Source organism: Pezoporus occidentalis, unplaced genomic scaffold, assembly GCF_034315485.1.
Source record: "Pezoporus occidentalis ecotype Australia unplaced genomic scaffold, CSIRO_AGI_Poc_V1 ctg394, whole genome shotgun sequence".
NCBI classification, from domain to species: domain Eukaryota; kingdom Metazoa; phylum Chordata; class Aves; order Psittaciformes; family Psittacidae; genus Pezoporus; species Pezoporus occidentalis.
Genome location: NW_026915718.1, coordinates 48,960 through 61,215, shown reverse-complemented (window position 1 = coordinate 61,215; position 12,256 = coordinate 48,960). Strand labels below are relative to the sequence as shown.

At 60.8% G+C, this 12,256-nt stretch overlaps 1 protein-coding gene across 1 annotated transcript; it reads left to right on the top strand.

Annotated features, from left to right (window-relative positions):
* Positions 1 to 9,261: 9,261 nt before the first annotated feature.
* NXPH3 (neurexophilin 3) lies at positions 9,262 to 11,057 on the top strand. Its single transcript, XM_062632714.1, has 2 exons — positions 9,262 to 9,338; positions 10,319 to 11,057. The coding sequence occupies exons 1-2, from the start codon at positions 9,282 to 9,284 to the stop codon at positions 11,033 to 11,035; spliced, it is 774 nt and encodes a 257-aa protein (XP_062488698.1). The 5' UTR covers positions 9,262 to 9,281; the 3' UTR covers positions 11,036 to 11,057.
* The last annotated feature ends 1,199 nt before the right edge of the window (positions 11,058 to 12,256 follow it).

Sequence of the window (12,256 nt, the reverse complement as noted above, 5' to 3'; positions counted from 1 at the left end):
TGTCCACATGAGAGACAAGGATGGAAAAATCAGAGCCCCCAAACAGGGGTTTGCCAAGGGAAGAAGGGAAAGGGAGCTTCGGAGCTGGTTTCACTTCCCATCGCAGTGATTGATTTCTCTCCCGCTGATTTTGGCTCAGGATGCGGGGCTCCCCTGGGAGCCCCTCTGCAGTGTGTGTTTCACTTCAATGGACAATTTGTTGCTTTAACTTGCTAAAACCTCAGAAGCCACAACAAGGCTCGGCTGCACGAGCGGTTTCTTTCCTGTCTCAGGTCAAGAGACAGCCATCGGCACAGACCCTGCTGGGATAGGGATGGGAAGCCACGATGCTGGTGGTGGTTTATGCACCCCCACGGTTTAGGGGGTTTGAGGTGGGTCAGCCTGAAAGCAGCCCCAATTCCCTGGTGCTGAAGCTTTTAATCTAGCAGCAGCATCCTAGCTGAGAGGCAGCAGCAGGATGCATCAGTGAAGCCAATTCAGCCTCCAGCCATGGGGTTTGCTCCTAAATCAGAGCAAAAAAGAAGCAGCGACCGGTCAGAATGAAGTTAAAACAAAGGAAGAAAGAAGACAGAGAAATCTTCTCATGAAGCCATGGAACTGAAGTTGGGAATTGCGCTACGGGGGCAGCTCTGCTGATGAGGACGGCAAAGCTGAGCCGTGGGTTCTTGTCCCTGCTCCAAGGGCTCCTGATGCATTTTGCATTAAGCAGTAATTGGATCAAATGCATAAACAGGCGCTGGCAGAGGAAGGACTCCGGGCTCCCTCTTCCCAGGGTTTATGGCTCCACTGGCCAGAAACTCCAGCTTTTGGGAAGAGGTGGTCACCGGTGGGGACCTGTGCCCTGACCCCAGCCACTTGCCTATGGGTGAGGGACACGTGAACCCCCCAATGCACGAAGGTACGGTCGCAGCCAAGGTGAGAAGAGGCATAAACCACCCTGCAGACGCACCCACAGTGCCCACAACCTCTCTGTGCCCTGGTTTTGTGCTTTTCCCAAGGGATGCCACCCTAAGCAAGCATCCCCCAGCACCCACCGAGGCTCGTCTCTGGCTTCAGTGAGCTGGGAAGGAACAAAAACAATCTTGCATTCACTGGGAGAGTTTCTGACCTAATAAATCCTCCTTCCTCCCTCGCTCCCATGAATTGCCCCCTTTGCTGCTGCTAGACCTCGAGGCGATCGGACAGAGCATCAATGGCCCCAGAGCCTCAGATGCTTCACACTGGCCCTAATCCACGAGCTGCTCCATTCTGTCTGGGATCCGGCCATTGGAGTAATTAGGAAAGCCGCATCGTTATCCGAAGCACGGTTTTCCTAGAGCAAATCCATCTGGGTTATTCCCTGGGGAGTCTGAGCCTGTCAACACACGCTCACACAACACAGAGCGCTCTGCCTCCTCCCGCGACAGACGCAGCTCGGAAGGGGCTCGGCGAGAGCAAATGGGGGGTAAAATGGGGTCTGTTCCCCCTAAAGCAACGCTGAGAGCAGGGGCGCAGCCTCTTTGCCCTTAAAAGCGCCATTGACCTCGCAGCCTGCGCAGGCAGAGCAGGAAGCTCAAACCCCGCTGAACTTGAAAGCGAAGCCGAAAGAAAGGCAGCGATTCCCCCAGAGCCCTTGAACAAGCAAAGCGGCGGCGCCGCGGCCCCGTAGGGCAGGGAAACGGCTCTCATCAATCACTGCCTGCCCAGGGACCCGCCGCCTTCGCCACCCGCGCCCGTCCCCCGGGACGCGGCCGGGCTCGAAGTGCAGGTGCCAAGGGGGAGATTGAAGCTTTTGGGCTGGATTCGTTGGGTTTTGGCAGGGATAAGGCAGCGGGAGGGGCAGGGGGGGAGCAGAGCTGAAGGGGGGGGCACATTCAATAAGTGCAGGGGTTTTAACCGACAGCTCCGTGTGATCTGAAAACTCAGAGCAGCGCCAGCCCCAGTCCTGCCTATGCGGGCCCCCCATGGGGTGAGATGTGGCTGAGACCCTGCTCTTTCCTTGGGGCTTCACCTTCTCATGGAACTGGAGGTTGGTTTGGGTTGGAAGGGACCTTAAAGCTCATCCAGCTTGTGGGGCAGCCACAGCTTCTCTGGGCACCCTGTGCCAGCGCCTCAGCACCCTCCCAGGGAAGAGCTTCTGCCGAAGAGCTCATCCCAGTCTCCCCTCTGGCAGGTTAAAGCCATTCCCCTTGGCCTGTCCCTGCAGTCCCTGATGAAGAGTCCCTCCCAGCATCCTTGCAGCCCCCTTCAGACACTGGAAGATGCTCTGAGGTCTCCACGCAGCTTCTCTTCCCCAGGCTGAATGTTCTCAGCCGGGCTCCATACGGGAGCTGCTCCAGCCCCTGAGCATCCTCGTGGTCTCCTCTGCACTTGCTCCAGCAACTCCATGTCCTTACGCTGAGGACCCCAGCCCTGCTCACGGTGCTGCAGGTGAGGCCTCACCAGGAAAGGAGCCTGAGCAGTGGAGGTTTTCCTACCAAAGCTGTGCGAATTCCCGGGGCCCGGCGGGGGCAGCTCCCGCCTGTGCTTTCGGACACGCACCGCTCGCCTTCCCAGCCCTCTCCCTGCCAACGTCAGGTGTCTGCAGCACGTTTAAAACACAGGGTGAGACCCAGCACAGCCCCCTTGGCTCCAGCAGGTACCAGGCGATGCGCGAGGGGAGCAGCTCATCCCGACGCAGCCGAGCTGCAGACAGTTGCTCTTTTGGGTCCAAAGCAGAGCTTTGAGCTGTTGAGATTTGCTGCTAAGAGGCTTCCCCCCCACACTCCTTGCACCCTGAGCAGCAAACTGGAAAGATTTCAGCCTTTGTCCAGACTGGAATAGCACAGAGCGTTCTGCGTGCGAGATGCTCCCTATTCCCCTCCATCCTCACACCGGCATTCAGACAGCTCAGCCCCGGCTAGAGGCATCACAGCGTTTCTAGTGATCGTTTTAATTCCATTCAGCCCTGCCGTGCTCCAAGAGCTGGGCAAGAAACCCTGACGGCTGCAAGCCCTGCACTTCTTGTGCCAACAGATCCCATCGCGTTTCTATCACCCTTTCCAGGATGTAAATATGGGACATGACCCGGGAAAACGCGCCTGCGACGTGAACCCTTTTCATGTCCAATTTATCACTTCAGGTCACTGGAAAGCCACTGGCGCTGCTGTTTGCTGAGCCCAGCAGAAATGAGCTCTTCATCTCTGTCCTGCTCCGGAGCAAGGAGAAACTGTGGGAGATGGGAACTGTCACCTCCTCCAGTGCTTCAGCGGCAGAACGCCTGGAATCACCTCAGCAGCCAGGAAAAAAAGGACCTTTTCCCCCGAGGTCCGTGGGTTTGAGGCACTGGGGTTGTACCAGCCCCTCTGCTGCGCTATGGGAGGAGCTGCAGGTAAAATGAGAGCCAAATCCTGCGCTTTCCACCCAAAACACAGGAAGGGCTGCGCAAGGCTCCGACCCTCATCTCCTCCCAGGCACTCCTTTGGCAGAGCTCTGTTTTCCCTGGATTATTGCTTTTCCCAGGGAGGCTCCCGTTGCCTCTTCAGTTTTGATGAAATTCAGGCTCAAAGAGTGGGAAGGGAGCTCAGAGCCACCCGCCCCTGGCCAGCGGGGACTGGAGCTGAGCACCCCTGGGTCCATTCCCGCTCTCCCATCACCAACGGGGACCCTGATTCCAACCCCCCCAGAGCAGAAGCAAGAGATGGCTTTGTTCGGCTTGAGAAAGACTAATGAGCCCCAACAGAACAAAGGAGATGGGATGAAAAGGTACCAACCCCCACAGCGCAGCAACCCGGGACACGCTCGTCCTTGCTGAGGCCCCGACATTCCCAGGATAAAGGTGGTTTTTCCTTGCAGGAGGGTGCTGCAGACACGTCTCCCCCCCCCCCCCCCGTTATCCCATTCTCTGGGCCATCAACAGCACCGCGATGTGGGAGGGTTTGGGGCAGCATCCGCTGCTCCCGGGCCCCAGCAGGACTCCGGGTTCGCTGCTCCCGCAGCCCCGGCGCACCCGGGCCCAGGCGGTGCCCGGAGCAGCAGCTCCCTGCTTCCCTCTGCAGTCGCACGGCGGAAGCAGCATCCTCTGCCACCCGCCCGTGCGCTCCAGCCCAGCCCCAAGCGCGTCCTCCCGCTCCGCACCGGCTGCAGCCCGCGCCGCATCACCCCCAAGACACAGACCCACGGAACGGTTCGGGTTGAAGGCACCTTAGAGCTCCTCCAGCTCCAACCCCTGCCACGGGCAGGGACCCCTTCCACTGGAGCAGCTTGCTCCAAGCCCCTGTGTCCAACCTGGCCTTGAACACTGCCAGGGATGGGGCAGCCACAGCTTCTCTGGGCTGGAGAGAACCTTTCCATTTGTTTTCCCAATTAAAAACCCAACCGGGCTCCTGCAGCCTCAGCCAAGAAGTTCTTTGGGAATGGTTCTTCTTGACTGGAAAGGGAGGAGAAAGATCCACGTGCCCAGCTGGAACAGGGCAGGGAGCCGGGGCAGTGCAAGGAGCAGGGTGTAGAGAGGACTTTCCCTGGAATGACATTGATGTCTGGTTTAGGATCCACTCTGATGCACTCAAAGCTGAACTTTGGAGGGAGCCAGTTTACTACCACACACAGACGGATCCTACCTGGCTGGGAGGATTCAGCCACATCCAGAGAAGGGCTGGAGATGGGCTCACCGGCTCCCCAAATCCCTCTGAATCCAGACGGTTTTAGGAGAACTGGAGCCCAGAGCACAAACATCCCTTTCATATGCGTTTGTATAAAGAGAAAATGGAGCTGCATCATGTCCATGAGCACATTGGGATAACTGGGGGTGGGGTGGGGTGCGGATCTGCTTGTGTCGCACAGGCAGCAGAGGATGGAGCCATAAACAGCTCCTGGCAGCCAGGAACCTGCCTTACCTGGAATCCATGGGGAATAACCGCATTTACCAGCCTGGAGAGCCCCCCTGGTCCCTGCTCAGGAAGGGCTGGGTGGGTGTGTGCCTGGATCAACCACCTCCCATGGGTGCCTGGGGCCAACAGCATCCACCTGCTTCCGGCGCATCCAGCAGCTCCAGGGGGGAGGCAGAGCTCAGCGGAGCCGGAATCTCACCGCTGCGGCCAAATAACCTCGGGCTGCAGCAAACGTCAGGATGGCAACCGCTTCCCCAGGGAAAACGGGGGGGGAAAGGGCTCTGCCAGGGGACACCGCACCTCGGGCTCTGATTCCCTCTGATCAGCACCTGAACCCACGCTCTCCCTTCCCTCCCAGCTGGCAGCCTTTTGAAGGCTTGGGTTCCACGCTTGCTTTGCTCCCGTGCTGCTTTGGAGGCTCTGGATGAGCTCTCCCTGACCTCCCGATCTCTGCTGTCTCTCCCAGAGCATCCTCCCTCCTAGGGCTGGTCCCTGGCACTCACGATCCTGACAGCTCTGCTTTATCTGCAGCTCGGGGGCTTACGGGGGCACCAGACCCATCGGCACCTCCATCCTGTCACACGGCTCCTTCCTCCACCCTTTCCCTTTGACGAGGACCCTTCAGGTCACCTCTCCCAGCAGAAGCCACCAGGACCCCGTGTCTCCCGTGTCACCAAAGCTGCCTCCGTGGATGTGGGTGCTTGGGGTGCGCTATGGAGGGAGATGCTCTGCTGCAGATAATGGCAAAACCCTTTTCCCTGCTGCTACTGGTGGTGATGCTGCCAGCAGCCGGCCTCCCCCCACCATCACATACCTGGACCTTGGGTCACTGCAACGTTCAATCATATCTATATATACCTATGTACGTAGGTACATGTAAGAGCTGAATCCCCCTCCCCAGCACCCCCAGGCTGAGCCCATCTTCCTGCACAAGGTCCCACTAGAGGGCAATAGAAACCCAGGAAAGGAGGCAGGGAGCGGGGCTGAGCAGCACCGGGGCCTGGCAGCACCTCCAAGGCGGCCCCTGCTCACTGCAGTGGCACGAACACAGACCCATGGAATCCCAGCCTGCTTTGGGTTGAAGGGACATTAACGATCAGGTAGCGTGAAGCCAGGGACGCCTTCCACCGGAGCAGCTTGCTCCAACCCCTGTGTCCAGCCTGGCCTTGAGCGCTGCCAGGGATGGGGAATTGCTGCTCCAAGGGAGCCGGATCCCCTGGAGCTGCGAAGGAAAGAGGTTTCCCAAAGGACCAGGAGCACTTGGGGGATGCTGGGTTTGGGGAATACACAGGATCTCAGGGTGTGTTTGTGGAGCAGCCCCTGGAGCATCAGCTGGAGCCTTGCGCCAGGCACTGCATTGACGGACTGGAGCGACAGGACAAGGGGTGATGGGTTCACACAAACAGGGAAGTTCAGGTTAGATCTAAGGCAGAAGCTCTTCCCTGTGAGGGTGCTGAGGCGCTGGCACAGGGTGCCCAGAGGAGCTGTGGCTGCCCCATCCCTGCAATGCTCAAGGCCAGGATCCTGTGATTCTACGAATGGAGCTGGAAGAGCCCCAGCACCCCCAGTCTCACCCATGGGATCCTCCTGGGGAAAGGGCAGAGGCACCAGAGTTGTCTTTAACGGTGTGGGAAGCAGCACCTGTCCCCATCACCTCCTCCCATCCAAATCCCACCCAGTTTGGCAGCACCAGGATTACACTCACGGTTGTTTAGAAGGAGAACTGCCCTGGGGCTTGCCTGCATGGGTTTATTTCCACCCCCAAGCTCGCTTTGGCTGAACAGGCCCCCATGGGCTGGGCCACACACCTGGGCTGGATGAGGGCGATAGGGAAGCACCAGCCCCATGCTCACCATCCTCAGGCTGTTTAAGCAGCTCCGGAGGGAGCCATCAGAGCACAAGAGGAGCTCCAGCAGCCCCTAAATCAGCCCTGCTTTGTGCCACTCCGGTCCCCAGCTCCCTCCCAGCACCAGAAAGTCACCTTCAATCATTTTTATCCCTTGTTCTTCCTCCTCATCCTGGTGCTGGCCTCAGCTCAGCCTCCCCGAGGCCTGAGGAGCCAAGCTGGAACCAGGGCCAAAAGCATCCCACCACCCACAGCCAGGGTAGGAATAGGTGGGATGCATCCACCTATTGCTGCGGAGCCGGTCCCATGCGGCACAGATGGCTCTGGGAAGGCTGTGCAGAGGATGCAGTGCCTGCAGTGATTGACAAGCAGGGCATGGCACAGGCTTTGGGAAGTTTTAGGAGGATCATTATGGAAATCACAGCAGTTAGAGATGTGCAGCCTATTGAAGGTGGCCAGCACAGCGCTGGGGCCAGGACAGCACCAGTGCTGCTGTATATCCTTGTGTTCCTGGTTTAGGAGGCTCCAGGGTCCTTCCCGCACTGCCTTGGATGAATGTTCTGGAGTTTAATGGCCCTGCCTACCAGGAAGCTTTTTTTGAGGGACTCATCACTCCTTTGCTCCCTTCCCTGGGAATGGGGCTCATCGGGCTCCTCACCCTCCATTGGTGTTAACGGGGTGTCCTCCTGTGCCCCCAGATGTCATCACTCCAGCACCAAGCACGTTGCTCAATAGCAAGTAAGAAGTGATTCAAGTCCAGGTTATTCCAGTGGCATCACACTAACAGGGGATTCCCACCTGGAATCGTGCTGCCAATGGGGCAGTGCTGCAGGAAGGCACCTTGGAATCATGGAATCACCTGGGTTGGAAAAGATCTTTAAGCACATCCAGTCCAACCATTGCCCAGCACTGCCAAGACCGCCACCAACCTATGGCACTGAAGGTGTGCGAGCACGGGCAAGTCCTGGGCAGCCTGTTCCAATGCCTGAGCACCCTCTGGGGCAGGAATTGTTCCTCAGCTCCATCTAAACCTGCCCTGGTGCAGCTTGAGGCCGTTTCCTCTTGTCCCATCCCTTGTTCCTTGGGGGCCCCTCCTGGCTCCATCCTCCTGTCAGGTACCTGCAGGCACCGCAGGGATCCGTCACCCACCTCCCGCCGGTCCCCAAGCCTCCCCGTGCGCTCCCAGCACCGCAGCCGCAGTCAGACCTGGACCACTTTGCTGTGCAGATGGGAGCGCGAGCAGGGCCTTGGTGCGAGCATCCTGCCCCTCACAACCTGCTCTGCCCCCGCAGTTTGTTCCATCTTTAGTGCCGCTGTGAGATCCTGCTTTCCAAAACAGCCCAGGGAAAGGGGGGGCAGAACAGGGTACAGAGAGGAAGGAAAAGGGAGGTAAATGAGGAGCTGTCTCCTAGCGGAGAGGAAAATACCGGGTTTAATTCTAGCCCTGCCCCTGGCTTCTCGGTGGTGCCACTTCTGCTGCTGCAAGGTGGGGAAAGGACGACTTCAGTGGGACACAACTCACGCGAGCAGAGCTTTCTGTAACAGCAAAGCAGCGCCTTCTGCTTCCCAAGCACAGCTCTGCCAGCCCCTTACCAGGGTGGAAATGAACCCAGCTCGCTTGGGGGAACAGGACCTGCGTTTCCTTGCTCCTCTGGGCACCCTGTGCCAGCGCCTCAGCACCCTCACAGGGAAGAGCTTCTGCCTGAGAGCTCATCTCAGTCTCCCCTCGGGCAGGTTAAAGCCATTCCCCTTGGCCTGTCCCTACATCCCTTGTCCCAAGCCCCTCTCCAGGTTCCCTGCAGCCCCTTCAGGCACTGGAGCTGCTCTCAGGTGTCCCCAGAGCTCAGCAGAGGGTCAGAATCCCCTCCCTGAGCGGCTGCTCACACTCTGGGGGTGCACCCAGCACACGGGGGGGCCCTGGCTCAAGCGCTCACTGGAGCCAGGTCATGGGGAGCTTCTCGTGGACCAACACCCCCAGATCCCCTCCCCAGGACGGTTCCATCCGGCCCTAAGGGCAGAGCCATTGACCCCGGTGGGTCCCCCCCGTTCTCCCCCTCCCTCCCAGGTCTCCACCGTCCCCTCTCTGGGGTCTCCTGTGCAGGACCCTTCAGCGCACCCACCGGCCCCGCAGAGCCCCGGGGGCCGGGCTGCCTGGGCTGCGGGCAGCAAGGGGTTACAGGCGGAGGTGCCGCTCTGCTCCCAGCGCTTGGAGGGGAGGGAGCGAGGAGGGGATGGAGGGAGCGGAGTTTCTTTGAGTCTCCGACGAGGCAGCGAGGGGCAGGCACAGGGCAGGCAGGGGACAGGCAGGGGACAGGCAGGGGACAGGCAGGGGACAGGCAGGGGACAGCAGCCGCCTCCCGCCGCCCGGTCCGGCACAACGGGGAGGGAGCTGCCGGAGCCACCATGGCCCGGGGGGAGCCCCTTGCAAGCGGTTTCTAACGGGGGAGCCCCGCTCCGCCGCTGACGTCCCTCGCTTAAAAACGAAGGGAGGGAAAAGGCGGGGGGGGGCGGGGGGGGCGGGCAGCGGTGTCGGGGCCGCACCAGAGCCGGGGTGAAGCGGGGGCTCCGGTGGAGGCGGCGGCTGCAAAATGCATCTCCCGCGGAGCTGCATCGCCCTCCTCATCCAGGGGAGCGCCTCGCTGCTGGTGAGCGCTGGGGAACGGGAACGGGGCTGCAGGGGACGGGGGGGGTCGCGGTGCCACAGCCGCGGGGCGGGGGGGGCACCCCCCGGCATCAACCGCATCGATCCCCCCGCATCTGCCCCTGAATACCCCAGAGCGTCCCAAAACTTCTGCGGTTGGGGGGGGGGGGGCGGCAGGGGGTGATGGAGGCTCCTCCTGATCCCCACAGGGACCACAGCGGGGAGCCAGCACCCGGGTATGGGGCTGCAGCGCCCGCCTCCTGCCCAGGCACCCCCAGCCGCTGGGTGCCCACAGCCTGGCAGCCCCCCCCCCCGAGCCCATTTGTGCCGGTTGGGGGGCCCCGGCCGGCTGCAGGCAGCGCAGAGCGGGTGCAGGAGCCCCTGGGAGGTGTCGGAGGTGAAGGGGTGAGAGCTCAGCTCCTGCCCTGCCTCCCCCCGGACCATGGTGCAGTTTGGGGTGCGGAGAGGGGTCCATGGGAGGTGCTGTCAGCAGCGGGATGGGTGCAAAGGCCGTGAGGTGGGGACCCTCCCCCAGGAGTTACGGCCTGAGCAAAGGGTCCCCTTCCGGCTCCTTTCACCCCTGTGAGGGTGCTGAGGTGCTGGCACAGGGTGCCCAGAGAAGCTGTGGCTGCCCCATCACTGGCAGTGTTCAAGGCCAGGTTGGACACAGGGGCTTTGGAGCAAGCTGCTCCAGTGGAAGGGGTCCCTGCCCGTGGCAGGGGTTGGAGCTGGAGGAGCTTTAAGGTCCCTTCTGACCCAAACCAGGCTGGGGTTCTGTGATTCCCTGACAGGAATCTCCTCTGTGAGGGGAGGATGAGAACGGGAAAACCGCTGCCAGAGGGAAGCGCAGGCTGGAGACAGGAGTGGGGAGGGAAGGCGAGAGAGAAGGTGGGGCGAAGGACGGGCTGGGGAAGTGGGGTGAGCCGGGGGGGGGGGGGGCAGAGCCGCCCCTCGTTTCTCACTCTCCCCCATCGCTGTGTTCAGGTGCTTTGCGGCCAGGAGCCGGGGAACGGCGCAGAGCGACGTGAGCCCAGCCCCGAGGTGCGGAAGGCGCGAGGACTGCTCCCCCCCGGCTCCCCGGGGCCCGCGGCCCTGCTGCAGAACGGGACCCTCCTGGCGCTGGGGAGCAGCTCACAGCAGCTCTGGCACATCCCGCACGGCGCCTCCGCGCGGGACCAGGCTCCGCAGCCCCGGGGCCAGCGGGACCTGGGGCCAGCCTCGGGCCAGCCTCGGAAGCTTTTTGGCTGGGGCGATTTCTATTCCAACATCAAGACGGTGAAGCTGAACCTCCTCATCACCGGCAAGGTCGTCGACCACGGCAACGGCACCGTCAACGTCTTCTTCCAGCACAACTCCACCGGGCAGGGGAACATCTCCGTCAGCCTCGTGCCCCCCACCAAGGCCGTGGAGTTCGACCTGGAGCAGCAAATCTTCATCGAGGCCAAAGAGTCCAAAGTGTTCAACTGCCGCGTGGAGTACGAGAAGGTCGAGCGCGCCAAGAAGACCACGCTCTGCACCTACGACCCATCCAAGACCTGCTACCACGAGCACACCCAGAGCCACGTCTCCTGGGTCTGCTCAAAGCCCTTCAAAGTCATCTGCGTCTACATCACTTTCTACAGCACAGACTACAGGCTGGTGCAGAAAGTGTGTCCCGACTACAACTACCACAGCGACGCTCCCTACTATCCCTCGGGATGAGGTGCTCCGATGCCCCGGTGACGGGCGGGTGCTGGGGAGGGGAGGGAGGGATGGGGATGGGTTTTGTACGCAGGGGCAGGCGCGTGGAGGTCCCTGACAAGGAAGGAAGAGGAGGATTTTGCCTTTCCCCCCACAAGCTCCAATGGCAAGAGGAAGAATTTTAGGCTATGGGGTTCCAGCATCGCTAATCCTGGCCTGGATCCGTGCTCTTTGGGGTGTGGCTTCAGGATACGGAAAACAGGACATAAAGCCACGATCTGGACTTGAGTTTCCCAATGCAATAATGGATTCGCCTGGATCTAGGCCACGTGGCTCTAAAAGGTTGGGGAGCAGGCAAAGAGGGCTCCAGGAGCAGGTTTACACAAGCCTGGAGCCAGAGGAAGACCTCACCTGATGCCCTCCCTGGCTGTGGGACACCCATGGCCACCCACGTCATGTCCACACGGCCAGGCTCGGCAGCGGCAGGAGCCGGAGCGGGGCTTCCCCACACCGGGCTTCAGGATGGGAGGAGGGAGCCGGGCGCGCAGGAGGGACCTTCCCACCCCGCAGGGCTCGCAGCGGGCAGGGGGCTGCAGCGGGAGCAGCCTGGAGCGGTGCCGGGGCTGATTCATGAGCCTCCCCTGACGCGCTGTGATTCATGCGCTTCCCCTTCATCTCCTCCTGCCTCCATCAGCTCCCGCAGCCACAGCGGGCTCCTCGGTGCGGACGGGCGGGTCAGGGTCTGACTGTAGCGTTCAGTACACTTGGAAGGGGAAACAACCCCCGGCAACAACACCCCAACGCTGTCCCTGGGGGGGAATAAAGCTGTCGCGGTGGCACTGGGCAGGTCAAGCGTTGTTACTGGGCGAATTCCAGCTCCTCGTGGGGAGAAGGAAAAGCAGCTGCAGGGCAGGAAGGTGGGAACGAGGCACCACCATGTACAGCCCAAATACAGCTCTGGTCGGATGCATCCGAACTCACCACTTGTAGTACCAGGGCACTGGGTCCAGCTTTGGGCTTTGCCGGGACTGATGCTTGGTTTCTATTGCTCGTGCATGGGCTCATTCTGCACCACCAATGGGTATTCCCAACCTCCTCTTTCCCCACGCATCCAAACGTCAGGCTCCCGTTCAGGTGGACACATTCCCTCCTGAAGAAAAGACCCACAAAAGCAGCTTCCCCTTTCCCAGCCCTTCCTTTGCCCCCCAAGCTCCCCACAACCGCAGCTCCAAAGCTCCCCTC

Bases quoted from the DNA above. Each gene is read 5' to 3' on its own strand.
- NXPH3 (XM_062632714.1), top strand. From the start codon at position 9,282: ATGCATCTCCCGCGGAGCTGCATCGCCCTCCTCATCCAGGGGAGCGCC. The intron at 9,339-10,318 runs GTGAGCGCTGGG...CGCTGTGTTCAG, and splicing joins AGGGGAGCGCCTCGCTGCTG to GTGCTTTGCGGCCAGGAGCC.